Here is a 27,843-nt window from a genome sequence, read left to right on the forward strand (position 1 = left end):
CACTAGGATCAGTGTGGCTGTTGCATAAACAAGCAAATGATCACTCTTGCCCTGAGATTCTCTTGAGAGATAGGCGTGAGAGGACAGAAACCCTATTGTAGCAGAGGATTAATCATCCTCTAAATGATTCTTGTATTATTTTAGAGCCTCTCATTTGCTCTTAGATCACAAACACAATCTGCAGTAGTCTCAGTTTTTCCCTGTGGTGGTCCTCAGGATCAGACCCAGGGTCTTGAGCTTGCGAGCCTAGTGCTCCAATACTAAACAACTATACCTCCAGCCTTAATAGTTTCTAGGGAAAGGCTTTAGCACTGATAATCTGATCTGTTGGACTTTTCTTTTTAAAAATTTTATTTTTATTTTATATATTTTAGTGTTTGCCTGAGTATATATCTGTATGTATTCCATATGTGTGCATGCCCACGAAGGCCAAAATTGCATCTCACGGAGCTGGAGTTACACACCATTTTGAGTTACCATGTGGGTACTGGACACTGCACCCTGTCCTCTGTCAGAGCAGTAAGTGCTCTTCCTAACCACTGAGCCAGCTCTCCAGCTCTGGAGTTTATTTTATTGAATATTTATTTTTACTAACATTAGGGAACAGGAGCATGTGTGGCAGGATGGGACGAGAAAGTGAGGTAGAACAGGAGACCAGCAGGCTGCAGGCAGAGCCTGGAGCTACAGCTGGAGTGCTTGGGTGGGGATGGCAGAGGAAGCCCAGTGCCCGGCAGACTAGTTCCAGCTGGCTCTGAGGTGACGGAGCTTTGCCACTTCTCTGAAGCTCATTGTGTCGCTGTTAAAGCCCTTCTCATCTTCAGCAGCCTGGGAGCTGGTTACAGGGTGAGGCAGATTCTGATTTTAGGAGACCCCTATCTGGGACTCCAATGTTTATGGTACGTGGTGACTTGTCTCCAACTGCCTTGAGTTTTAGAGTCAAGTTATAAAAATCTTTAAATTTGTCCCGATTTGTATTTTATAAGTTCACACACCATCTTCTCAATATGTTGATCAATGTTCTGTATTTACGGGATAAACGTGGATAGGAACTTGAATGTGAATTCCTTACTTATTGTTTTTTTTAATAGACTGAACTTTTGCTTGGGGTATCTCTATTGTTCTTTCCAAGTTCATTGTTCCCATGCTTGTATTTTTTAAAATCAAATCTATGCAATGTTTCAGTAACAGTTGTCATAACCAAAGGATGATGAGGTTGCTTGACTATAAAATATTATCTTACTGTACGTCATAGTCTGCAGGAGTCGAGAGGACAGTTTAACTGGCAGATAGTAGTTCCATTAAAGTAAATACTGAATTTTTAAATTACCAATTAGAAAAGTATTGAACTTGATCTTTGTGGAGGAAAATACTTAGTTGTCAGCGGTCAGCTTTTTAAGAAAATATTGTTTAATAGTTTTATATGTGTGTATAGTGCATTTGGATCATGTATACTCTATTTCCTTCTCTTACCTCCTTCCCACATCCATTGGACCCTTTTTTCCAACACGTTGCTCACCTACTTTGTGTGTGTGTGTCCTACTGAGTTAAGATGGCGTTCATGAACAGGATCGGGGTTAGTTACTGGAGCATGGCAGTCCGTCAGTGGTGACACAGCTGGAGAGGATGGCTTCCTCTCCCTGGTAACCATCACCCTCATGGAGGGGGGTACCTCCTAAGTTCCTCGCCCATTAGTAATAGACTTGTTAAAGGGCCGAATCTCATGCAGATATTATGGAGGTAACCATGGTTACTGTAACTTCATGCATGCAGTAGTCATGCCATATCTAGGAGATGGCATTTTTCAGCACACTTCTCTATTTCCTGGTTTTACTTTCTTTTAGTCCCTTCTTCTACGATGTTCCTAGAGCCCTGGAGGGGTGATAGAGTTGTCCTACGTAAGGTTAACACTCGATAGTCACTTAATTCTCAGCACTGTACTCGCTGTGGGTCTCTGCTTTAGCTGCTTTCCATCGCAAAAGAAACCTCTTTGACCAGGACTGACAGCAGCATGAATTAGCCCACGGGCATAAAAATAGATGTTTAGACTGCTCAGAAGGCAGTTTGACGACATCTGTTTAGCAAAATAACAGAAGCAGGTTCCCTGCTTAGGGCCTGCGACCTCCTCAGCCATGGGCTTTTGACCACCAGATTTACAGTACCAGATAGGAGCAAGCCACGAATCCAATCAGAAAGAGGCTGGCTCTCCCCACAGCAGCCAGGACATTGTTTCACAGTCTTACTTAGCAGGCCTGTGTTGTGCACAAAATGCCCCCAGCTAGGTGACAGTGTTGATGATCCTTCTTCCCCAGCAGCCTGCAGAATTTAGTCTTGATTTTAAATATATAATAGAGCAGAGAATTTTAGCAAACTGTTGTTATAAAGGAAAAGCTACATATTCTTAATCAACCTTATATTCAGAATAGCTGAAACAATTTTATTGCATGTGCCATGCTGAGAAATAATTGAGATTTTAGATCATAACACTAAGTTAGAAAGGTATCTGGTAACTGTTTGAAGCTTGAGAAGTATCTCCTGAGGTCTTATCTTTTAATTGAGGTACTAAAGAACTATACTTTTTTCCCCCTTAGGATTTAAAAAAAATCCTTAGTATTAGGTAGAGGCTATAAAATTATAAAATTGGATAATCTTAGTTTAAATATTGCAAGTCCAGTGTCACGAATCATGCTTTCAAGTTTCTTCTGTAAGATCTACCTCCCCGCCCTAAAGAAGGAAAGAATCTTAATTTATCCTGATTTGTGAGTGACTCAAAGTATATAAATTTCAATTTTGACTTATCATTCTGTGTAATGTCTGTCTCAGTTCTGTTTCATAGCCCTTTGAAGATTTCAGAAAAGTGGATTATAACAAATGATAACCCTATTAGGAAGAGGCTTTGTGAAGAAATAAAAGACAGGATGTGGGGCTAGCTGGGAAATGGTGTATCAGACAGATGTGTCTCAGGTGGTGGGCACAGCAGCTGCTTTGCAAACCTTTAAACCTTTAAAAGCTTCTTTTATTTTATGAAAATGTATCTGAGCCGCATCAGTGAAATAAAAGGAGAGCACCAAATGCTAAATGCGGCTGCTGAGTTTGCAATCAGTCTTTGTTGTCTCCCTGAGAACTCTTGGTTATTTTCCTTCATTTTTCAATTGAAGTCTGTCTTCTGAAGAATAGCAGCAGAAAGACGCACACACAAGCTAATGACTGACTGTGCCTTCTCCTTCATTAGCTCATTGCTGGGAAAACAGGCCAGATTGACTACCTGCCTGAAGCTCAAGTCAGTTGCTGTTGTCTGAGTCCGCATCTTGAGTATGTTGCATTTGGAGATGAAGATGGAGCCATCAAGGTATTCAGTTCTCGTCCTCGAAGCTGTGGCTGGCGCTGTTTATTTAGAACTAATCATATACTTGGCATTGCATTGCACACCTGTACACCAAACCGATCTCCTGTGGTCTAGTAGCAATTATTCCGTAGACTGACCATCTCAACCTGGCTAGCGTTTCCTCATGTGACCTTTATTGCTGCTTCTCGAGCTTTCTGCGTTTCTTATTCTTATTAGTTGTTTTATACATATTTTAAAAAACTAAACAGGTTTACCCAGTTACACAAAAAACATTTCCCCTCTTAGAAATAGCCATGTGATATCATTTCCAGATTCTCCAGAATGTCAGTCCGGGGCCCGCTGTGCCCACTGTCCTATCTCCATTTCTGTATTTGATGTTAGGTGTGTCTGTTTTCACCTCCTGCAATCCTGAACTTACCCAGCAAGACCAAATAGATAAAAAGAACCAGGTACTGACACAGAGAAGGTCCTCTGTCTCCCTTAGCACCTCCAGCCTTGTGTATCAGTTCAGGTTGTGGCAAGTGCCTGACACCCGTTTGTTAAGCACAGGATCGTTGTGTAACCACAGATTTCCTTAGTTTCCTCAGCCCGTGTTTTGTATTTCTGTGTAGCATTTATTTTGAATGGGTCCGTGCTTTCCTTTTTACTTGTGTTGCCAACTCGGCATCTTTCTCTTTCCGTTTTTACCGTTTTAGTACTTTTGCCTTTCAGGTTGTTAACTAATAAGAAGACAAACACCTCATAAAACATGCAAGCTTTGGGGCTGGAGAGATTGTCCGGAGGTTAAGAACACTTAACTCTCTCAGAGGACTTGGGTTGATTCCCAGTACCCACCTGGTGACTAACAACTGCCTGGAACTCGATTCCTAGGGGATGAAAGGTTGTCTTCTGACCTCCACAGGCACCAGACATACATGTGGTTCATTTACATGCATGCAGGCAAACACTCATACTTGTAGAATAAAAGCCAACCTTTAAAAGGTTTAAAGAATTCATACATCTTTTTTCAGCATTCTTACCTTCCTCCAATCCTCACATCATATAAATTCTGAACCGTGTGACAACAACAGCTGGCTATTTTAGTTGATTTTTAATGTTTAAAATGGCCATTTTAGCAGGGCAGTGGTGGCGCACGCCTTTAATCCCAGCACTTTGGAGGCAGAGGCAGGTGGGTCTCTGTGAGTTCAAGGCCAGTTTGGTCTACAGAAGTGAGTTCCAGGACAGCCAAGGCTGTTACACGGAGAAACACTGTCTTAAAAAACCAACCAACAAATAAATAAAAATTTTAAAAAAAGGCAATTTCAGATGGCACTGCCCAGCAGTACTGTTTACTGTTCCAGATGCTCTCAGACATCCAACATCTCAGATACTGTGATTTTTGTTTAGAGAGCTCCTAATTCCCGCAGCTTTCCTAAGTGGCAGAGCCTCGTAGTCCAGTATAAGTCTGTGAAGGAATTGATCAACAGTCAGTGCTACCCTACTTTCCCTATAGGAACACTGACTGTCCCACTCTTTGGAGAAGACCCCAGTCATAATATCTCCTTTGCTTTTTTGAGGGCTCATTTTCTCCCCAACATATGGATTAGATTTCTAGACCCTTGTGTTACAGCATCATCTAATATATCATTTTAACTTGGGCAAATAAAAATACACACATGCACACACCCCCATATGAGTTCCTTTAAAGTGTTTTTGGTATAGTCAGCATGGTTTGAGTCTGTGTTACAGGCCACAGTATGGTGTGGAGATCAGAGGCTTTGTTGGGGGCGTCGTCCTTCCACCATGTGGTCCTAGAGGGTCAAACAAAGGCTCTCATGTTCATGCAGCAAGCACTTTATCCCTGGGTCCATATCACCAGCCCGTTACTACTTTCTAAACCTCTGTATTTGGCCTTTTTAAGGCTTGTTACTGGTGCACTATTCCCCAGCCTCCCCATTTCTCTATCTCCCTCAGCATCCTTTATCTCATGGGAGTTTTTGTTTTTGAAGAGCTTGCCTTGTGTCACCCAGGATTTTTGTCCTTCTTTCTTATTAATCATAAACTGCCATTTTTACTTTGGAAGTTGAGCCCAGATGGTCACTTGGCGACTCAGGTAGCACTCAGAAGAACTGTTGGTTCCTACTGCCATTGGCCGTTCTAGTGCACACTTGATGGGGGCTGGGGGGGTAGGCGTGCAAGGCTCATGCGTGTAGACACTGTGTGTGGGGGGGGTGTAGTGCCTAAGTACTGCTTAATTTCTTTGTGTTGATTTTTTCGTGGTTTTCTGTTTTGAAGATTATAGAACTCCCAAACAACAGAGTTCTCCGCTCCAGGCTCGGGCACAGGAAAGCTGTACGGCACATCCAGTTCACAGCTGACGGGAAGACGCTTATTTCAAGTTCCGACGACTCTGTGATCCAGGTGAGAGGCTGAACAGAACACTGTGCTAAGCTTGGTCACTTCAGCGTTCCCACCGGACACATGGGGTTCAAAAGGTCTGTTGTAGAATATCGTTTGAAGGTGTGTTACTTTTGTTTACGCTCTGGAATGTTTGTTTAATGATGCAAAGATGTGTTTGAGTGAATAGAATCCACCTGTGGTCTGGCGGCTGCGTCAACGACTCGCTGACAGAAAGTAGTAGGGAGGCGCCAGGTGGAGAAGGGTTTATAATGAGGGGCGAGAAGACGCACGAGGACTTCTTGGGGGACGCGAGGAGGCGAGCGAGGTGAGCTGCTTGCTCTTCATCCTCTTTGGGAAGCAGGATTCTACCTCGGCCTTTGAATCTTGAGTTCTTTAGTGGGACAACGATTTAGGTAAGTTCTTAGTAGCTGTGAGAGAGTCGGTGCCTGAGGGAACAGAATGTCTTCCGACTGCGGCTCTTGCGGCCTAGCCGCTGCTGGTAGCAGTGGAGATGCAGTTGGTGACTATGATAGCCGTAGTTTAAAAGGCAGATGACTAAGAAAAAGTCAAGAGTCCATTCATGTTTCATATTTTTTCGTGGGTGCGGCATGGTGGCAGTTCATCATTGAGAAGGTTGTTTATTTTGAATTCTTCCTATCTTGATATTCATTTTTATGTGTGTAAATATATTTTTGCCACATTTATGTAATGTCTTTTCTTTTCTTCTTTTTATTTTTTTGTTTGTTCCTTCTTTTCCTGAGTCAGGGCCTTGCTGTGTAGACCAAACGGCCTAGACCTCGCTTTGTGCAGCCCCGACTGTCTTTGAACTTTTAGCTGTCATCCTGTCTCTGCTCTGTGGGTGCTGGGATTGCAGACACGTGCCACCATGCCCCGCTCCAATTCACAGGATTTTATTAAGAATATTTATTGTGCTAATAAACTTCTGCCAAAAACAAGTGTAGCTTGCCATAATTATATATATTGAGACTTGGAGCTTACTCTGTATTCTTTTAAAATCCACTTTTTATTAAGTTCTAGTATACATACTTTAAATCTGCTATGAGATTCTGGTGGAGGTTAGACTTTCCCCGTTTCTTATTTTTCAGAACTACTACTGGTGGCTTTTGGATATTTAGGTATTTTTAGGTCCTTGGGATCTTGTCTTTTGATGTTTACCTTCATGGCTCCATATGGCATACTTGTAGTGCAATTTTTAATTTTCCTCTTCCCGATAGTGAGGGTTTAGTGTTTGCTCTCCTCCTTCATTTCCTGTCTTCAACACATGTGCATGCAGATTTACACCCAGACCCATTTATCAGACCTTCCGTCACAACAGTTTGACAGAATTGTGTTTAGGCCCTAAGTATCATCACTGTGACCATGCAGACTGTGTACCAAAGGGTATCATGAATGCAGTTCCTGTCTTTTCTTTTCTTTCTTTTTTTTTTTTTTAAAGATTCATTTATTACATATACAATGTTCTGCTTGCAGGCCAGAAGAGGTAGCCACCAGTAGCACTAAATCTCAGTAGAGATGGTTGTGAGCCACTGTGTGGTTGCTGGAAATTGAACTCAGGACCTCTGGAAGAGCAGCCAGTGCTTAACCTCTGGGAGCCATCTCTTGACTCCTTCTTTTGTGTGTGTGTGTGTTTTAATCTAAGCTCTTACTGTGTAGCCAGGTTGTCCTGGAACTCCCTATGTAGCATAGGCTTGTTGGTCTTGAACTCGGTATCATCTCGCCTCCGCTTCTTGAATGCCGGAATTACATGCATGCACAGTCACTCCTCATGGTTGAAGTTCCTATCGTTTTATAGTTTAGAAAAATTTAGTCTTTGATTTTGTGTGGCTGGACATTATTTCACCTTAAAACTTTATATTAAAGATATTGCCTCATTTTTTTCTTAAGTTCCAAAACTTATATTGAGAAATTTAAAGTCGTTTTGTGTGTGTGTGTGTGTGTTATCGAGACAGGATCTCATTATGTAGCTCTGCCTGGCCTAGAACTTGCTGTGTAGTCCAGGCTGGCCTTGAATTCACAGAATCCACCCACCTCTGCCTCCCAGTGATTAAAGGTGAACCCTATCATTCTAGGTTTTAAATCTTTCTGGAAGATTTCAAAATATTCTCTGTGGATTTTATGATGGTGTGCCTTCTATTATTTTGTTCATCTTGGCAGTTTCTTTCAAGGAAACTTACTCTTGAATTATTTCTTCTTCTCCATTTCCCTTTTATGGTCCAATCTGATTCTCTTTTTGTAAAACTCATTATTCAAATATTGGTTCCCAGGCCAGTCCTCTTGTTCTCGGTTTTGGTTTATTGTTTGAGGCAGGGTCTTTTACAGCCCCGACTGGATTTGAGCTTACTATAGTCATGGATGACCTTTCTGGTTCTTTTGTCTCCATTTCCTGGGGTTAGACATGTGCCACAACACTTTATTTTTTTTCCATTTTTAATGCTCAAGAATTTTTTTTTTTTTTAAAGATAGGGCTCACTAGGCAACTCGGGCTCACCTCAGTCTTGTTACCTTGACCTCAGAAGGATCCACCTGCCTCTGCCTCTGGAGTGCAGAATCAAAGGTGTACATCTCTGCTCCTACCCTAGCCAGTGCTTTACTTGTGGGATATACTCCTAGTTTTATTTAGTACACTTTTCTTGTGTTGGCAACATTTAACTATGCCTTTAAAAACCATTTAAAAAAAAACAATCTTGCTAAGTGTATCTTTATGAAGGTGTAGGATTGGAATGAAATTTGGCTTCAATACAGAAATTTTATTATAAGCTCCCATGATGCTTCTTTATTAGCTGTAAAACTCCTATAATAATCACATTTCTTTCTCTCCAGATGTCTTTGAAGTGGGGGAAGTTTAACTACATCAGATAAATCCTGTTGGGACTTTGTATTCAGGCTGAGCTTAAATTCATAAGGTTTTATGACCTGTTTGTAGATATTCTTAGCCAGAGGGAAAAGTCATTTTTAGAATAAGAGCTATTTTTAAAAATACAAGTTTACTTCATCTTCTCTTTCTGGACTGTTGAGAATGGTTTTTACATATACAGGACTTTTAAGAGCTGCACCTCAGGGGTAATGTGAGCTCATGTGGTGGTCGGAGTGCAGGGTGCAGTGTGCAGGAAATTGTTCTCTTCTATCATGTGAATTCCAGGGATGCAACTCAGGCTGAGAGGCTTAAAAAATATGGGATACTGCTGGGGTGGTAGCACACACCTTTAAACCAAGCACTTGGGAACCAGAGACGGAGGATCTCTGTAAGTTCAGGGCCAGCCTGGTCTACAAGGTGAGTTTCAAAAGAGCTAGGGTTACACAGAGAGATCTTCTCTTAAAAAACCAAACCAAACCAAACCAAACCAAACCAAACCAAACCTAGGGACAGCTTCATGAATTTGTATGTTGTCCTTGCACGGGGGCCGTGCTAATCTCTATATAGTTCCAGTTTTAGTGTGTGCTGCCATAGCAAGCACCATTTACAGGGTTTAATAGGTCCTATAATGAAACTCTTGGTAGAGATTTCTAAGAAATGATGGATTGAGGTTTTTTTGTTCTGTGATTTTTAAGTCTGGATCTCATGTAACTCAGGTTGGCCTTGAGCTCACCGTGTAACCAAGGCTGGCTTTGAACCCCGACCCTTCTGCCTCTTTTACCTAAGTGCTGGTATTATAGGTGTGTGCTGCCATGCCTGGCTTTGTGTTAGTAAATGGCTGAATGGAGTTTTGTTTTAACCCTTTGTATCCCCAACCTGAGAAAGGTTTAGGGAATCTCTGCCGAGTTAATGCTATTGCCAGGATTAGAAGAATAAACCCACCTGACTATATAGCACTGAACCTTGTGGGAGCTGAGTCCTGTTTTGGTAGCTTTTGATTTTTTACCACGAGGTAAATGAAGTGTAATGAATTGGCTGTGCCTACCCGGTGCATAGCAATGTATTGGTTCTTACAGGTGTAAGACATCTAGTGTTTATTCACTACTGCTTTTGTGTTTCTCTGCTGGGGTCTGGATGTGCAGTGTGGGTTGGCTTCACACTGGGGGCCCTTCTTCCTCAGCCTCTCCCAGTGTTTGCATTATAGGCATGCCCGGCCAGCTTTTTTTTTTTTTTTTTTTTTTTTTAAATGAACTTTCTTTAAGCAGTTGAAAAATTCTGTAGTGTGTCCTCACAAATATTCTTGGTGGTGGTAGGCATCTCCAAGTTCAGCTTCAGCACGGTCGATGAGTGCTAGTGTAGATCCTTACTTTTCATACCAAGATGATCCCCTTAACTGGGCATGGGTTCAGCTAAAAGCACCACTGTCATTGGCCTGTCGGAAAGTGTCTTGGAAACGGCGGTTGATCGCCTTTCCGAGGCTCTCTGGCTTCCTGAGGTAGACAGCAGCAGGAGAGCCTAGCCAGGAGGAGCTCTGACCTAGACATGGCCCAGACTGTTGAGACTGGAAGAGTATGAAGAGCAGCCATCGGTCCCCAAGTCTGCTCAAGCCCAGAAAGGCAGGAGCCAGGACTTTCCTAGTGGAAATGGCTTAGAGTATGCTGTGTCATACAGGGTGCCCTGACGTTTTGGTATGATTTGGGGAGCCAGGAAAGCCCATGTTACTCCACCTTACCGCAGTCCCCAGCATACCCCTGACCCGCCCGTGAGCCTTCAGAACACTGTCATTTCCAGTCCCTCTTCTGCAGAGGCTTGTTTGCACACAGCACATCCTGGTCCTGGTGATCCTGCTGCTTTGAAAAGACAGGAAGAGATCCAAGAGCCAAGGTGGTGATCGCTGCAGTATGTGGCAGAGCCTAAGTTTTGGCACTGCTTTTATAGCTTTGCTTAAACCTGCTAGGAAAGGGCCTGAAGTCACCCCTCCCCTGGTGTTTGACAGTCACTTACACCAGAGCCAGAATGTCAGTAGTGACACACCTGTGGAGTGCTGGGGCTGCTTCACGGATTCATGTTCTTTTGCAAGCCATCTCATTACCTGTATTCACTGGACTTTGACATGTGAGACTGTTTCTTTCACGATTTTTTTTTCCTTTTTCTTTTCTCATATACTACATCCCAACCACAGCCTTTCCTCCCTCCACCCCCCTCCTCCCCTCTCCCCAGACCCACTCCTCCTTAGCTTCATTTCAGAAAAGAACAGGATATCAACCAAACACGGCATAACGGGATTAAATAAGACTGGGCACAAACCCTCATATCATGGCTGGATGAGGCAACCCAGTAGGAAGAACAGGGTCCTGAGCACAGACAAGAGTCAGAGATGACTCTCCCTTTGTCAGGAGTCTACAACACCCCAGGCTAAACAAGCGCAACATGTTTGCAGAGGGCCTAGCCCAGACCACGCAGGCTCTGTGAGCCCCATGAGCCCTGCTTAGTTGATTCTGTGGGTCTTCAAATACTTTCCCAACTTTATTATTATTATTAATTTGCTGCCTTTGAAAAGTTGAATCATTCTTTGCTTTTTTTCGAATAATTTATTTTTATTTTATGTGCATTGATATTTTGCCTGCATGTCTATCTGTGAGGGTGTTGGATCCCCTGGAGCTGAAATTGAGACAGTTCTGAGTTGCTGTCCGGGTGCTGGGAATTGAACCCAGACCCTCTGGAAAGCAGTCGTTGTTGTTAGCCGCTGAGCCATCTCTCCAGCACCCCCCACTCAAACTTTTAAAAAGAGTCCTTACATTTATAAATGTGCACTATGTGTGTGACTGGTGCCTTTGGAAGTCAGAAGAGGGCGTTGAATCTCCTGGAACTGGAGTTACCGATGGGTGTGTGCTGAGAGTGGAGTCTAAGTCCTTTGCAGGAGCTGTACCCCGAACTGCAGGGCTTTCTTTGCAGCCCCAACTCCTCGCGCGTGCTTTGAGTGCTGGCCTCTGCCAAATCATTTAGAAGGAATCGTTGTTTTGAATTTGACAATACTTTTGCTTCAGTAGCTAATATCTTAGTGTAAGTTTTTTTTTCTTTTTATGTCTCATTTTGTAGATTTGCTCATGGCAGGTCCTTGTTTGAGTCGCATTCGCCTTACTTGGAAACATGTTTGCTAAATTAATTGACATCAGGATTTAGAAGCCAGTGGACATTGTTACTCTGCTGTAGTAGCATGTTCTGCATGTTGACACAATGCAGACGTCTCTGGTCACTGCTGTGCCTTAGATGCTCTTGTTTGCTTGGTTTGTTCCGGTTGCTGGCACGGCTTCAGCTCTTCCTTCTCGCTATGGCGGTGAGCCTCCTCCCCAAGCTGCATCTGAACGCATAGTGCCTTTTGCTGCTGCTTCTATCCCGACAATTGCATTAGGGGCTGTCTGAGACTTGTGAAACTTGAGAACCGTGCTTACGCTTGTCTGGCTCCCTGGACCTTTTGGGCAGGAGGGCGGGCGTCACAGGGGCCGGAGTCTGCAGGCTCCCTCGATGTCCAGGCTTGTAAGTCTGCAGATGTGTAATTGGGCTAATTTTCTCTGGAAAATGTAATCAGGCGGTGAGCGCACTGACATAGTGCACGTTTTTTCCTGTCTTGTTGTTTTAATTACTCTCTAAGCAACTGAAGAAAACAAATTTTATTTAGAAGAAAAAGTGTTTTTATTTTGTTCCCCCGTCAAGCTAATTAGCTTCAACTTTTTCTCTTTGTAAACATAGAGACAATGTTCTTTGTTATTTCTCTGATTGAAATACTGAGAAGATAAAAGACTTTAGATGAGAGAACACATGCCTCTTTCCAGTGGGGTGTAATTGGGGAAGGTTTATAACAGACTTATTTCTTTGATATTCAGGTATGGAATTGGCAGTCAGAGGACTATATCTTTTTGCAAGGCCATCAGGAAACAGTGAAGGACTTCAGACTCCTAAAAAATTCAAGATTGCTTTCTTGGTCATTTGATGGAACAGTGAAGGTAATTTGAATTCCAGATTTTTTTAGAATATATTTTTGTTTTTTAAGTTATTTTGAAAATATTCTTTAAATGTATTTAATTTCACTGTGTGTATGGCTTTCATGTATGTCTGTGCACCACATGTGTGGCTGGTGTCCACGGAGGCTAGCAGAGGGCATCAGGTCCTCTAGAACTGGAGTTACATGTAGATGCCTGTGAGTTGGGTGCCGAGAACTGAACCCAGGTCCTCCTGAAGAACAGTTAGGGATCTCAGCTTCTAGGTCATTTTTCCAGACCTGAGTACCAGATTTCAAAGGAAGTTATACATGTATGTATATATGTATTTTGAAATAGGATCTCATTATATAGCCCTGGTTGGTCTGGAACTCGTTCTGTAGACCAGGCTGGCCATGAACTCAGAGGCATGTGCACCACCAGACCCAGCCTCAGATTGTCCTTTTAAAGAAGACATGCTGACGTTGCAATAATTATACTGTGGTGGCTGTAAAGCCCGTGAATGTTCATAACCGAGTGCTGTGCCTGGTTTCCTTCCCTGCAGTCCACTGCTTCCGCCGTGTGTCTGTAAGCGCGTACACTAAGGGAAGCTTAGACGAGAACTTACTGCTCTAAAAACTTGTTTTACATGTATGTTTTTTAGCTGATTGTGTTCTTTTTAAAAAAAGATTTATTTATTTTTATGTGTATGAGTGCTTGCATGTGTGTCTGTGCACTGAGTGCATGCAGTCCCCACAGAGGCCGGAAGCACTGAGTCTCCTGGAGTTGGTTGTGAGCCACCTTGTGGGTGCTGGAAACCAAAGCCAGGTCCTCTAGGAAAGCAGCCAGTGCTCTTGACTGCCAAGCTGTCTCTCCGGGCTCCTCCTTGTCCCCCCACATTTCAAGGTCTTCTTCCTTCCCTTCCCCTCCCTCTCCTTGTTTTGGGGGATTCTGGAATCAAACAGGAGACTTCCCACAGGCTAAGTGAGCACTTTACCCCTGAGCTCCTTTGTTTTCTTAAAGTACCCTGTTGCCCAAGTTGGCCTTGAACTTGTAGAACTTCTGCTTCTGCTCACCCTTCCCTTGGGGTTAGCGTTGAATTCCATCATGCACGACAAAAATGTCTCTAAAAGTGTCACCTAATCTTTTCTCCCCCAAGGTGTGGAATATCATCACTGGAAGAATAGAAAGAGACTTCCTTTGCCATCAGGGTGCCGTGCTTTCTTGTGATGTTTCCTCTGACGCCGCCAAGTTCTCATCTACCTCTGCCGATAAGACTGCGAAGGTCGGTCAGCCGCTTGAACGTCTGCATAGAAAACTTGCAGTGTTACTTGTGTATTATGAGTCCAGTGGATAAGGCAGGAGAGTGACAGGTTCTGTTCACGTACCTGTATCATATGTATTTTTAAGAATTTATTCATTTATTGTGTGTGCATGTGGCAGAGAGGGAGAGAAGGAGCCTGCATGAGTCATAATGCACGTATGTAGGTCAGAGGACAGCTTTTGGGAGTGGGTCCTTTCCTGCCACCTTGCTGAGGCAGGGTCTCCCATTATTTCTGCCGCTTTTGCTGTGCTGTGCACTCTAGGGCCAGGAGTTTCCACCTTCCACCTGCCACGGGAATGCTGGACCTAAGATGCAGGTGGCTGCATCCAGCTTTTTCCTTGAAGTTGGGTTGTTGGGCTGGTGAGGCCAGTGCCCTGGCTGAGTCATCTGATGACATCCGTCTCATATTTAGGGCATTCGGTGCTAGGAATCGCGCTCCTGTAATCTCATAAGTTGTTGTTCCAATTCTGCACACACAGAAGCTGAGCTAAAGGGATGGCATGAGCTAAAGGCTCGAGGTCACAGCTTTGGGAGAATGCCTATTAGCATTCATCTGGCATTGGGTAGATGATTTAATAGTTCTGATTCTCATTTATGGAGAGTTAAGATTAAGAAAAAGATTATTAATTTCTCAAATTCTTAATTCTTACAGTATTAAGAAAAAGAAAAAGGATTTTTTATTTATAAATAATCAGATAGACTGCTGTATGTTACGTTTAGTAAAAGTGTTTGGAAGGGGCGTGAGCAGAGTTTGTATTCACTCGGTGTGAGTGGAAACTTCTGACATCCTCTGAGTTGTGCTTCCAGCTGGGGACTCGCAGCCCTCCATTCCCTTCTCTTCCCCCACCTTTGTTAATGACGTCATGATCTAGCTGTCTTGGTGCTGTTGTTCATTGCTCAGGGTTTTAGTTCCATCTGCTTTTCCTTGTTTGCAAAGACCGTACTTTCTTCCCATTGACTGGTGGGCAACTTCCTGGGCAGCTCCTTCACTATCCTTCCTGCTACCACCGAAGGTCTCGTGATCCACCTATCTGTGCTGCTTTCCAGGCACGCTCTTTGACCATCGCCACCTTTCTCTGCAGCGATTCTCTGTGTCTGTCTACCTCCGCCTCCGTCTTGGTGTACAAGTTGTGACATCATTTTAGACCTACCTTCTTTTTTCTTTCTTTATTTTTTTATTTTTTGGTTTTTCGAGACAGGGTTTCTCTGTGGTTTTGGAGCCTGTCTTGGAACTAGCTCTTGTAGACCAGGCTGGTCTCGATCTCACAGAGATCCGCCTGCCTCTGCCTCCCAAGTGCTGGGATTAAAGACGTGCGCCACCACCTTCTTGACGGCTCCTCAGCGAAGCCTTCTCTGACTCTTAGGCAGCATTAGTTGCTCTCCCTTCAGAGTTTCCAGTGTGGTGTTTTTGTGGTTTTTGAAGCATTTCAGCTGTTCCCAAGTGCCCCTGAGCCTACTTCCTTGATAAACTATAAACGTCAGGGAAAGGGACTGTGTCTGCTTCGTCTCACACCCCCAGTTCTTAGTTGGTAGTGCCTGACACATAGCAGTTCAGTGGGTCCTGGCTCAGTGGTCAGAGCAGAATCACAGAGAGAACACTGGAGGAGAAAGGGCATTGTCCTCATTTTCCAAGTGCAGAAACGGAAGCTGGAGAAGCTGTGGGCTACCTTAGGCCACAAGCATTTAGGAGAGTGCACTGTCTGCCTCACCCTGTAAACTGTTCTGAACCGATTCTCTGTTGTATGTATGAGCATTAATACAAAGATAAGAAAGGTGGCTCAGGTTCTTGAGCAGAAGTCCCAAGGTGGCAGGTTGGATCTGGGCATCTTGTGAACGTTTATGCAGCACCAAATGTCCTAACTTGCATGCGATTGACTCTTTGGCTGTGTAGCACTTAGGTCGGGCCTTGTAGGTGTTGGAAGAGTGTGCTTACCATTCCTAATTGCCTTCCAGATCTGGAGTTTTGAACTGCTTTCCCCTCTCCATGACTTGGAGGGCCACACTGGCTGTGTCCGCTGCTCTGCCTTCTCTCCGGATGGCATCCTGTTGGCAACGGGAGATGACAATGGAGAAATCAGGGTAGGGTGTGCTGACCGTGATAGATTCTCGCCTTTAGCTCGGGCTGGCATTCTTTCCATGCTGAGGTGGTTTGTTTGATGTGTTTTTGAGAATCTTGTAGTATATCTTAGACTGTCCTGAATTAACTGTTTAACCTTGCCTGGCCTGAATCCAGGTCTTCCTGTTTTAACCTTCTAAGTCCTAGAATCCCAGCAGCTTCCCACTGGACAGGAATGCACGGGTCCTGGGGTTTTGGTTAGATGGAGCATTCTTTGCTCCGTTTCTGCGGACACCATACTTCTAGGCACCTTCACAGCAGGAAAGAACATTTCAGAGTTAAATCAGGTGGCATGTTGGTGCACACCTTTAATCCCAACACTCAGAAGACAGACATAGGTGCATCTCAATTTGAAGCCAGCCTGATCTATATGAGTTCCAGGCCAGCCAGGACTATGTAGTAAGACCCCGTCTCAAAAAAATAAACAAAACTAAAAGTGTTACACAGACGTTTCCTACAGAGGTGAATAGATATTTGTAGTTGTTCCCTGCTGTTAGTTTGCGAAAGATTTGTATTAATTTTTAGTGGTAGCTAAAGATTCTTTTCGTAGCAGAATTTAGAGAAACGAATTTTGTAAATCATTGGTTCATACATGAATTTCAAACTGCTCTTCTCATTGTTCAAAGTAGAGATCTTCTTTAGACTCCTACCCTTTAGTCAGCATTTTCCTGGGGATTGTTGCGGTCCTCGATGGACTGTCTGTCTGTGTTAATGCAGGTGTCCCAAGGCTCACATTTCCCTCGTGGAGTCCAAGTGAGCAGCCAGTTTTTATCACCCTGAGCTTGTGAAGGTGCAAATGTAAACTGTGCCAGCATCACCTAGAAAACAGTTTTCTGAGAACTAGGACGCACTGTTCTCTTGTGTCTGTGGAAATAAAGGCTAGTGTTGAAAGTATGGTGTGCTATAGAAGGTCAGAAACCATGGAAAGGCAACCAGACTACTTGGGGTGTGAGAAGAATTGTGAGGAAGTGAAAAGCCTGAGCCCCGGGGATGCCGCTTTGACAACTACTTTTTTTTGTAAACTTTTTATTTTCCTATGTGTATGGGGGTTTGTCTATGTATGGGCTGCCATGTGGGTGCTGGGAATTGAACCTGGGTCCTCTGGAAAAGTAGCCCGTGCTTTTTGCTGAGCCATCTCTGCAGCCTTGGAACCAGTAATTTTGAGGAATATGTCTTTATTTCTGGTGGTGGTTTTGTTGTTTTTGTTTGCTTTCAAGAAGAGGCATTAACACTTGGAGGTTCAGTGTAATGCAGAAGATCCAGAGGGTTTGGATTTGCAGGGCTGGAGTGTCTCCCAGGCCTTCCAGGAATGTCATGATTCCTCTGCTTTGATCTCTCTGATCCACACATCGTCTAGAATTTCAATGATAAAAACCTCCTTTAATTTTTTTAGTTTTTGGATACAGAGTCTCATTACGTTGCCCTGGCTTTGAACTCAAAATCTTCCTTCTTCAGCCTCCTGAGCAGCTAGAATGAGAGATGTGTGCACCTTGCCTGCTTTTCTCTCCTCATTCAGTGGGAATTGGTAGCATTGTGATCCATAATGCTATTGCTTTTGCAGATATATCGTAGATAATTTGTACGTATATTTTGAAATTGGTAAACCTTCAGGGTCACCCTACTAATGAATCATGTATCATGTTTATCTAGATATGGAATGTCTCAGATGGCCAGCTTCTTCATCTGTGTGCTCCGATTTCAGTAGAGGAAGGAACTGCTACACACGGAGGCTGGGTGACCGACCTTTGCTTCTCTCCCGACAGCAAAATGCTTGTCTCTGCTGGTGGATATCTTAAGGTAAGCGTTACCTGAGGATGCGTGAGAGCAGCCTGTGTCGTGTCGAAGTGGTTTTCACTCATTGTTCTTCAGCTGGGTTTCCTGTAACCCAGCAGAGTAGGGGAGGCTGTTGTGGGACAACAGCTTTGCAGTGGTGGCTGACATCTGGAAGGCTGCTTTCCCCACGTCTCTCAGCGTCTTTGCTGACAACAGTAGGAATGTGGGGGCTCTCCCCTCCCCCTCTGAGCCTACATGACCCAGCTTCATCTCCTGTGGCACACAGCAGTAAATATTTTGGTTGGAATTATTTGTAAAATGTATTTGTGAAATTGTCTTTTTGGTAATAATAGTAGCAACATATCATTTATTATCTATAGACTTTGGGTTCTGCCAACACACTTGTCAGTTTTGTGATGGCCAAGTTTTACTCCCTTTGGGTTATAGATGAGCAAGACTGATTGTCATGGAGTTCATCACCTCTCCAAAACTTGGTGATTAGTAGCTCCAAGGGCCAGTGCCCCTTCCGCTGTCTCTAACAACTTGACTTGTGCATACTCAGTAGTGACTCTTGGGGTCAGGGCTTAGGCATATTGAAGGGTTCTGATGTCATTTATTATCTCATGTATCCATTCAGTAAGACTATGTTCAGTGGCTGTTGTCTTGTGGCACACATTTAAGGCTTGTCCTTTCCCAGTGCTGGCTAATGTTCCATACAGGAAGGAAATGGAAAATAAAGTCCCTAAAGCCTAGGAGGGTCCTGAGAGAAGTTTGCAGGGGGGAGAGGGATGGACAGAGTGTTGGAAAAGGATGCTGCATATCATGCTGACCACTGGGCATTCTGTAAGCTTTGTCGTTGACAACTGATCTCACAAGATTTTGTGAAAACAGCCAGGTGAGGATGATCTCATTACCTCACAGTACAGATGTTCAGAGGTGTGTGGATGAAGCCTTTGTTGTAAGGGTCCACAGTATTGCAGTGTCACTCAGCATAAGCATCTGGCTTATAAAAGGTAAATGAGGGGATTTTTTTCAATTTGTGCAAGGTACCTCTGCAGCCTGCATTGGAAATGGCCTCCTAATGCTGTGTTTGTTAATGGGCACCTTTTGGGGCATCCTTTGATTCCATCGTGCATTGCTCCTGGGCTATCAATGCTGCTTGTCCTCTAGTGTAAAGGTAAATAACTCTGAGCTCGGAGGGTGGTGCTTAGAGGAGAGACGTTGCTGTCCCTGTGTTGGAAGCTGAGAGCTGCTGATAATGCAGTTGCCCAACCTTGACACCAAGCTTCTAAAATGTCTGGGCTCCCTGGAGCGACTCTGCATAACCGTGTCTGGCTTTTAGGGTACTGCGAAGATCAGTGAGCAGCGTTGACACAAAGTAGAAGGACGGGTCTGCTGCTGCACTGTAGAGGTTATGTCTCGAGGCCGGAGAAGCCATGCCTGTCTGTGTAGTCTATGTACTGACATAGACTACAATCAGCGCTTTGCCTTCTGTTTGATTACTAGCACAGTGAAACTAATTATGTTATAACCCAGCCCGCATCTACCAGCATGTTAATGAGACCATCCAAAGGCACAGAACAAATTAGGAGTAAGAAGAACCAGCTGCTAGAGCGGCCAAGAAATTAGGCATTTTGGGTCTGTTTACTTTAAAATCTGAGCAATGTAAATTGAGTGCCAGTAAGATACTAGGTGTTTAGTAGCTAAATGTTCTTACCTCTCAAAATTATTATAAATGAAAACATAATATCACTTAGCTTCCACTGAGGTCGTGGATGCCACAGAAAACAGGCTGTTGGAATGACAAGTTCATATGAATTCCTACACTGAAGGCCAAGGCTGATGTAAAATGTGGAACAGAAGAGTACTGTTATGACTGGGGAGTGGGTCCTGGGACAGATCCCAGCTCTGCCCCTCACTAGTCGTGTGACTTTTCACAAGGTTGTTTTGTCTGTAAGATGGGTGCAATGCTAATATGTGCCATAGTACAGATGTTCTATAGCTTTTGCTGCCGTCCATGCTCAGGCTTGTTCACCATCAGCATCAGATCGTCATGTTCATTGTCACTGATGGGTTTAACCTGATGCATCCTCACCTAAAGTGATTGTTGACGTGGGGATCAGGCTTGCTGTCGCACACTTTGTGCTGTTGGAGAAACCTCTGATGGCCTGTGTCTACAACTATAGACTCTATTGACTAATTCACCACCCTGAAAATCCTGAGCTTGCTGCCATGAAATCTTGTATTTCCAATCCATATTGAACCAGTGGCTGCTGTAAAGTCCTTTTAATGATGTGGGAGACAGACAGATGGACGGACACTGCATTTGGAAGTCAGAAACTGTTTCTCCTCTGCTGTCTGTTCCCACTGTCCTCTGAGTCTTGATTCTCTCAGGAACTCGGTTTCTCTCCGAGCCCTAGTCACTGGAAACACGTCTTCTTGGGCTGGACTGTGTTCTTGTGCTCTTGCTTACGGTGCTGTATTCGGAAGTGCGTGCTGCTTTAGTGAGCTTTACCAAGCCCTGTGACATACACACTTTCCAGGTCCTACTACCGAGAGTAAAGAAAATACTCTAGCCCGTCCCATGGCAAGGCTGAGGGTTAGGCTCTGTCCTGAGCACAGAGGCGAGAAAGTGTTGCGTGTGTGGCGCTCGGGCTCCTGACACACTGTAGGCCTTTTGAAAACATGTTCACGTGCAAATGTCTCCTGCCCTCAGTTTAGCTCTGAAATAGGATAGTAAGTTTGTGAACACCATTTGGTAAGGATAGTGTTAAACTCTTGGTGAATTTGGTGCTGGAGAGGAGAGGAGGTGGTTAGAGCACCTACTTAGGAGGTAGTTGGTTTTCGGCATAGGTTGTCACATAGCAGCCTGCATCACCCCTGGTGAAAAAGGTTCTCGAGGCGGACCACTCTCCCTCCTCGTCTGTACTGTAAGCAGCCGGGGTGTATATCTGCTGGGGTACAGTCCGTGGCTCCAGAAGGGTGTCTTCGTGTAGGGAAGCAGTCATGCACCCATCCCATGGAGAATGTGCAGACAGCCCCCAACCCTTCCCTACATACTGTTACTTAGCTTTCTAAGTAACAGTATGCTTCTTCTTGAAGGCCTTGCAGTGGCAGTGGTGCAGACACAGCTGTGAGGCCATCACCAGGTCAATCAGCAGTAACCCTCAGGTGTGCTCCTGCTCACTGAGTGGCTGAGGAGTGGGGCAGAGGAGCTGGTTGGCGCTGCACGTCGCCGTATGGTGGCGGCACCAATCTAATGAAGGTTTTCTTTTTCTCTGAACAGTGGTGGAATGTTGTCACTGGGGAGTCCTCACAGACCTTCTACACGAACGGAACAAACCTCAAGAAAATCCATGTGTCCCCTGACTTCCGCACATATGTGACTGTTGATAACCTTGGTATTTTATACATTTTACAGGTTCTAGAGTAAGATGCCCAAGCGTTAAGGCAGTCAGCTCCTTACTTTTGAATGGGAAGAGAATTGATACTCTCAGAACACCAACATTTTATAATGCTGTGAATCGTATTGTGGTATTGTGCTCACAATGAAAGTGTCTGTAGCTGGCTGAGTAATGTCAGTTTAGCTGTGTACACAAGCGAGCACACTTTTACTCTAATTTTTTTTATCGTCATCATTGTTATTAACAGTTTGTTCTTAGCATGGAAATGAAATGTAAATATGTATATTGTAAACGTCTTCCTTGATGCACTCACAGTGGTTGGCGTAATTAATGAGAACCGTCTGAAGGAACTGTGTTGATGCCGTCGTTCACTTGCAGGCTATGCTGCAAGGTCATGGTGGTCGGTTTCTGAGCCACACTCACCCCCAGGGGGATGGCTTTCCAAATACAATCATGTTGCTTGTTTGCACTCTTTCAATTTGCTTTAAAATATTGTGTCGTCGTGCACGGTCTGCATGGTCGATAACTCGGTGAGTGCTGTGTTTCACAGGTCTTCCTGTGAGCTAGAGTCTTACGGTAGAGAGAGCTCTCTGTAGCCAGTGACAGTGTGTAGCCGGACTCTGGTTGTTGTTGTCTGAATTGGGCACCACCCTGCACACTCTGTTTTGTTTTTAAAGATGGGGTTTCTCTATGTAGTCCCAGCTGTCCTGGAACTCACTCCATAGACCAGGCTGGCCTCGACACACAGAGATCCGCCTGCCTCTGCTTCTCCAGTGCTGGGACTAAAGGTGTGCACTACCATGTCTGGTCTCTGCTTTTTACTTTTTGCTTGATCTGTCCTAACCCTCTGTTCCATAGAGAGCTGTCAGTAAGTCAGTGAAATGTGAAATAGTAAATCCGTTCACTTCTGGACCATGTTATTATCAGTGCTATTCTCTTTATGACTTTCAAGAGTCCATGGTTTCTGTGCAGTTCCACAGAACTCCTCGAGACGCTGGAAGATGGTTTTCTCCTTCTCCCTTCCTGTATCCCCCAGCACCCATTTCCCTGGGAAATGAGGGTTCATTCTATTGCGCAGTGATTGTATTACACAGGCTCCTGTGGTCCTCCTGCACCACACTCCTGAGTAGCTTAAGAGTTTTGTTTTTAACCTTCTTTTAGGATCTTTATTTGAAGCTTAAATCTGATCACTTTCACCAGAAATATTATTAAGGACAATAGAGATAAATTAGTAATGGATGTAGTTTTTGGGTTTGTGGGTTTTTTTTGTTTGTTTGTTTTTTGTTTTTCAAGGCAAGGTTTCTCTGTGTAACAGTCCTAGCTGTCCTAGAACTCACTCTGTAGACCAGGCTAGCCTTGAATTCATAGAGATCCACCTGCCTCTGTCTGCTTAGTTCTGGAATTAAAGGCGTGCGCCCCCACTGCCAAGCAGCAATAGATGTAGTTTTCATATAAAATACAAAATCAAATATCTTATTTTGCAATAGGAATTAGTGAGTGCTAGCATTAATCATAGATAGTCAGCGAAGCTGTTTCTGTTGTCAGTACTTATTCCTAGCTGTGGTGTGGGTAGAGGGAAAAATCCACTCATGCATTTTAGTTTCTGTTTCTTTGTGGTGCCGAAAATTGAAACCAGGGCCTCGAACACGCTAGCCAAGCACTCTGCAGTGCCCTGGGCTCCACGTGGCATTTCAGGAGCTGTGATTGGAGTGGACAGAAGCTTGGACGTTTCTTTTTTACGTTTTTCGGTTGGTAGGTTGAGGAACTGGTTTACACACTTACTGTGATTTAAGCAGATGTGATAAGTGAAGATAAATATTTATAAATATAAGTATCTGAATAGTTGTCTTGCTTAGAACTTGGCGAGAATGAGCCAACTGCTTCTCAGACAGCATTAGTGCCTCATCCGTTCTGCAGCCGGGCGTGAAATAGTAAACACAGTTTTTAAAAAAAGCCTTGATCTTTGTCTTAAAGTGGAGAGGAAGACACAATAACACAAGGAAGGAGACGGCTTATAACTGCTCTCGGGGCTGGCGACAAGGCTTGGCTTGCAGCCTGCGGATGAGCGCTTTGAGCCCTTTCTTGGCTGTCCTCTATGTGAAAAACAGCAGAACATTGGCATTTGTATATGTGAAGATGGTTTGTATCATGTGTTCTATGCGCTTTGAAGACTTTTTGTATTTATAATTTACATGTGTTATTTTTTTGCCTTAGAATACTGTTTAAACAAATTTTGAAGACAATAAAATTTCTGAATTTTTTTCAAAAAACATTTTGATTTCAAACTCGTTGCTTGCCTTTTTTTCTACTGCTAGGAGGTTGATAAAACAGCTTTCGGGGTGGCCTGGGGAGGCGGGCTCAGTCATTGCAAATATGAGGACTGGAGTTTGTTCCTCGCAACCCCCACAAAAAAGCCTATAATTTCTATGATTTCAGCCCCAGGAAGGTAGGGACAGGAGGATCCCGATGATTTGCTGGCCAGCCAGTGTAGCTGACTTGAACTCCAGGTTGACAGAGATACAACCCTTCCCAAAAATAAGGTCGAAAGCAATTAAGTAGAACACCTGATATTGGCCTCAGGCCTCCACACACATGTGGACATACCTACATGTGCACATGCATGTACACGCGCACACACACCCTCCTGCTTGGTGGCTATGAACTGCTTTAGTTTGTGCTTTTCTTGAAATGTCCCTGTTTGTCAATTTTAAAAGACAGCTTTGCTGGATACAGCAGTTCCGGTTGGAGGTATTTTTGTTTCGTGCTAGCTGGCTTTCCAGGGTTTTGTTGAGAGGCGATCGTATTCTGATTTGGTTCCCCATATGAACCGTTTTCTCTCTTGGCATTTGTATCGTTTCTTTGTTCTTTTAGCCCCTTTAATGTGGTGTGGAGAGGTTGTTCTGCGGTCATGCTTAGAGTTCTGAATGCCTTTTGTCCTCGAATGTTATCTCTTTCCGTGGACTCGGGGAATTTTCCATATGTAAAATGTATGTCTTCCTGAAATATTTTGTTTGCTTTTAATCTTAGCTTCTACTCTGTGTATTCTTAGGTTGGTCTCCAAATATTCCAGATTTCTTGGAAATTGTGTCATATTTGTTTATTATTATTATTGTGTATATCCATTGCACGTGATACTGTTATGTAAGGATATTTTGATATAAATATCTGCTGTATTGAGCACATTCCCTCCAACTCCTTGCCCCTGCCTTACCACCCCTGTCCTCTCAGCTTGGTCCCCTTTATCCCATGAAGTTTCTCTTCTAGGACATCCATGCCGTTTAAAAATACATGATACATTTGATGTGTCTATAAAAAAAAAATCGGCCATGCAGTGGTGGCGCATGCCTTTAATCCCAGCACTCAGGAGGCAGAGGCAGGCGGATCTCTGTGAGTTTGAGGCCAGCCTGGTCTATAAGAACTAGTTGCAGGACAAGCCCCAAAGCTACAGAGAAACCCTGTCTTGAAAAACAAAACAAACAAAAACTAGGTCCCACAAGTGAAAACATAAGCATGTCCCGAGACTGACTTAATTCACTTAGTATGATTATGCCCAGTTACATAGATTTTTTTGAACATAATTTCCTTCTTTGGAGCTGAGAATAATTCTATTGTGTATCCATAACCTCATTTTCTTTATCCACTATGTTTTTGGACAACTAGGTTGGGTCCACAGCTTATCGAAAAAACTATTTCGGTTTTTTGGGACACTTCCTTAGTGGTTGGTTTAGCTTACACATTCCCTCCATCCATGTATAAAGTTCCCCTGTGCCCTCATTCTCAGCAGGATTTGTTTTGTGTAGTTGGAGGCTATGGTCTCACTATAGCCCTGGAACTCGGTGTGTAGTCTGGGCTGGCCTTGAACTCTCAGTGGTTTACCTGCCTCTGCCTCCCAAGTGCTGGAGTTAAAGGTGTGCACCATCACACCTGGTGTGTTTGTTTTCTAAGTAACTGCTGTTCTGAGATGATGGAATCTTATTGTAGTTTAAATTCTTATTTCTCGGGTGGCTAGTGAGGCCGTGGGACCTGGGAGACTGGAGGCAATAAATGAGGTGGACTGAAGTCTCAGGCAGTAGCCAGCTTCATTCAGATCACCAGACACTTATACTGAGTTGAGAGTCACGTGAGTAAGGTGTTCTGTCACAAGGACAAGCTGCACATGGCAAGCATTGTTCTTCCATGGAGGCCTATAAATAACAGTAGCCAGTTGTACTGGATTCTGAAGTCAACCTGCACTGGATAATCATCTGAAGTCAACCTGCACTGGATAATCTGAAGTCAACCTGCACTGGATAATCTGAAGTCAACCTGCACTGGATAATCATCTGAAGTCAACCTGCACTGGATCATCTGAAGTCAACCTGCACTGGATCATCTGAAGTCAACCTGGTCCTCTATTCTCCTCCTGGGGGAGAGGCATGAAATGGCATTCCAAGAACAATTCCGTGGTTTTGAGGAAACTGAGGTCACAAGACTCTTGACTCGTTTTCTTGGCGATTTCTCGCAAGCACTCAGAATTCTCACATGACTATTCTTAGGCCATATTGAATATTCTTATGTTTATATTTTTTCTTTGAAAACCGGCCACTAGCCTATTTACTGTTTTCTTTATTTCAAGGCAGTTGTGAATGGGGATTTCTTTTCAGTGTTCTTTGTGTGTTTAGGAAGGCTACTGATCTTTGTGTTAATCTTGTCTTCTTTCACTTTGCTGAAGACACTGGTCACATGCCCACAGTGAGAAGAGAGCAAGGGATGTCTGCTGTGTCTCAGAATCCATTGCAGGTGCTGGGAACCAAACTCAGATCCTCTGGTACAGCAAGCAGAATGCGCTCCTATCAGAAACCGCTGAGCCATCTCTCCCAGCTTCCATTTGTGCTCTTGTTCACAGCATTTCCTAATCTTAATTTTGAACATTTCCAATACAAACGTTAATCTGTGTACTCTGGGCCTGTGTGCTGATTGCTTTCTTGCTTCAGTGGCTTCGCATGAGCTATTTTCTTCTCTATTACCTTCCAACCCCCTAATTTTATTTTTCCCTAACTTCATCTTTTATGTATCCTTGGAAACAACCTTCAAGGGTCGACGTTCTGCCCTGCCTCTCTTGGACAGTCTCCCTTTTCTGTTGGCACTTCTTTTTCTTTATCCTGGCATTGCTTATTTGTCTATTGCCCCCGCCCCCAGTAGATCGCACAACCTTGAATGGCTGTGTGCTTTCACCCTGGCGTTCTAACGTAGCTCGTCCCGCCACTAGAGGCAGGGTCTCATCAGTGGATGTTGGATGACCGAGTTCCCGAGTGCCTGGATGCTCACGGGATTCTCTTGTTTCCCCATCCATAAGGTTATTGCGAAGCTGCTGAATCACGTTGTAATCTATCACCAGTTTTCCTTATGGCCCTGTTTTTTTTATCGTTGTCCTGTGACAGAGACATCATTTAGGGGAATGTAAAACTTTCCTTGGATGAAAGAGGTTTGCTGCTAAATTACAGCGGATGAATAAACATATCCCCGGAGTGTCGAGGTCTGCGAGAGAGGCCGTCTATTATCCAACAAACGCTTTCTGTTATAATTTTCGTAGTGACCTTTAGAGAAGGAGAACTGACTTTCTAGTAATTCCCAGTCTCTGAAGAGCATCGCTGGAGAAGATTGCTCACTCGCATCGCCTCCCTGCTGAACGGTGTGTGTGTTAAGCAGTTATTAAGATGCCTGAATGGGAACCTCAGTTACTCTTGGGTTGTGAGGTCAGCTGCAGACGGAATGCCCTTCCAGGCGTCTGTTCACACGGAAGGGGCCGAAGAATTAGATCAAATGTGGTGCCCACCAGAGACCAGGCCTTTGAAGTCACTTAGCACTGGTGATAATTTGCTCCTGGGTCTCCCTGCTAGTATGAGAAGACTAAAACTCGGGGAATTTTCATTTATGACTCTAGAAAGTGAGTTGCCAGCGTTCATAGTAAATTCATTTATGAGGTCAGAACTCCAGGACTGGGAATACGGCCGATCACACAGAGTGAATAGGTGAATAGAGAGGGCCCCTTGTCATTTCCCATCACCTTGGACTAGGGGCATCCACGGCCCGGGTCTGGGTGTGTAGTCTCAGCAGGGCTCTCGGTAGCTGAGAAGGACTTGGCCAGGGCTGGGGGATATCCTAAGGAGTTAGAGACCGTGGCATCCACACATCCTCAGAAACACTTCCTGTCTGCTCCAGGCATGGCCTCTCTCACTTCATTTCTGCAGTGCTGGAGGTTTGCAGACTAGACATCCACAATCTTTAAATTAAATTTTTCATTTTTTAAAATTAATTAATTTTGTGTTCATGTGTGCATCCTCATGCCGTAGTGTGAGTGTGGAGGTCCGAGGACAGGAGTCAGCCCACCCTGTGGGTTCTGGGGACTGAATTTAGCTCCTCAGGATTGCTGGCAATGTCTTTACTCACTGAGCCATCTTGTTATCCCCCACCCCCTTTATGGTTTTTTTTTTTTTTTTTTTTTTTTGTGGAGACAAGGACTTATTCCAGGCTTGCCTCAAACTCCCAGTCCTCCAGCTTCAGTCTCCCAAGTGTTGGGGTTATGTTGGGGCACCACCTGGTTTTCGGAAGAAGAACTAACCCCTAGGCATCAGTGATGAAGCTGGGGCTCGCATCCAACCCAGGTTTTCCT

At 44.1% G+C, this 27,843-nt stretch overlaps 1 protein-coding gene and 1 pseudogene across 2 annotated transcripts in view; one reads left to right on the forward strand and one right to left on the reverse strand.

Moving 5' to 3' along the window:
• Positions 1 to 23,457, forward strand: part of Apaf1 (apoptotic peptidase activating factor 1) — a 65,393-nt gene extending 41,936 nt beyond the window's left edge. Inside the window, exons 21-27 of one of the 2 annotated variants that reach the window (XM_050145652.1) lie at positions 3,230 to 3,346; positions 5,618 to 5,743; positions 12,482 to 12,601; positions 13,734 to 13,859; positions 15,852 to 15,977; positions 17,665 to 17,811; positions 21,074 to 23,457. In XM_050145652.1, the coding sequence (XP_050001609.1) occupies positions 3,230 to 3,346; positions 5,618 to 5,743; positions 12,482 to 12,601; positions 13,734 to 13,859; positions 15,852 to 15,977; positions 17,665 to 17,811; positions 21,074 to 21,220 (909 nt within the window). In that variant the 3' untranslated portion in view covers positions 21,221 to 23,457. Of the gene's footprint in view, positions 1 to 3,229; positions 3,347 to 5,617; positions 5,744 to 12,481; positions 12,602 to 13,733; positions 13,860 to 15,851; positions 15,978 to 17,664; positions 17,812 to 21,073 lie in introns of those variants that run through there. The other variant, XM_050145653.1, reaches the window with a different exon arrangement.
• On the reverse strand, positions 9,097 to 9,196 carry LOC126503868 (uncharacterized; annotated as a pseudogene).
• Positions 23,458 to 27,843: the final 4,386 nt, after the last annotated feature.

Source organism: Alexandromys fortis, unplaced genomic scaffold, assembly GCF_014885135.2.
Source record: "Alexandromys fortis isolate MF-2015 unplaced genomic scaffold, M_Fortis_MF-2015_v1.1 scaffold_50, whole genome shotgun sequence".
NCBI lineage: Eukaryota > Metazoa > Chordata > Mammalia > Rodentia > Cricetidae > Alexandromys > Alexandromys fortis.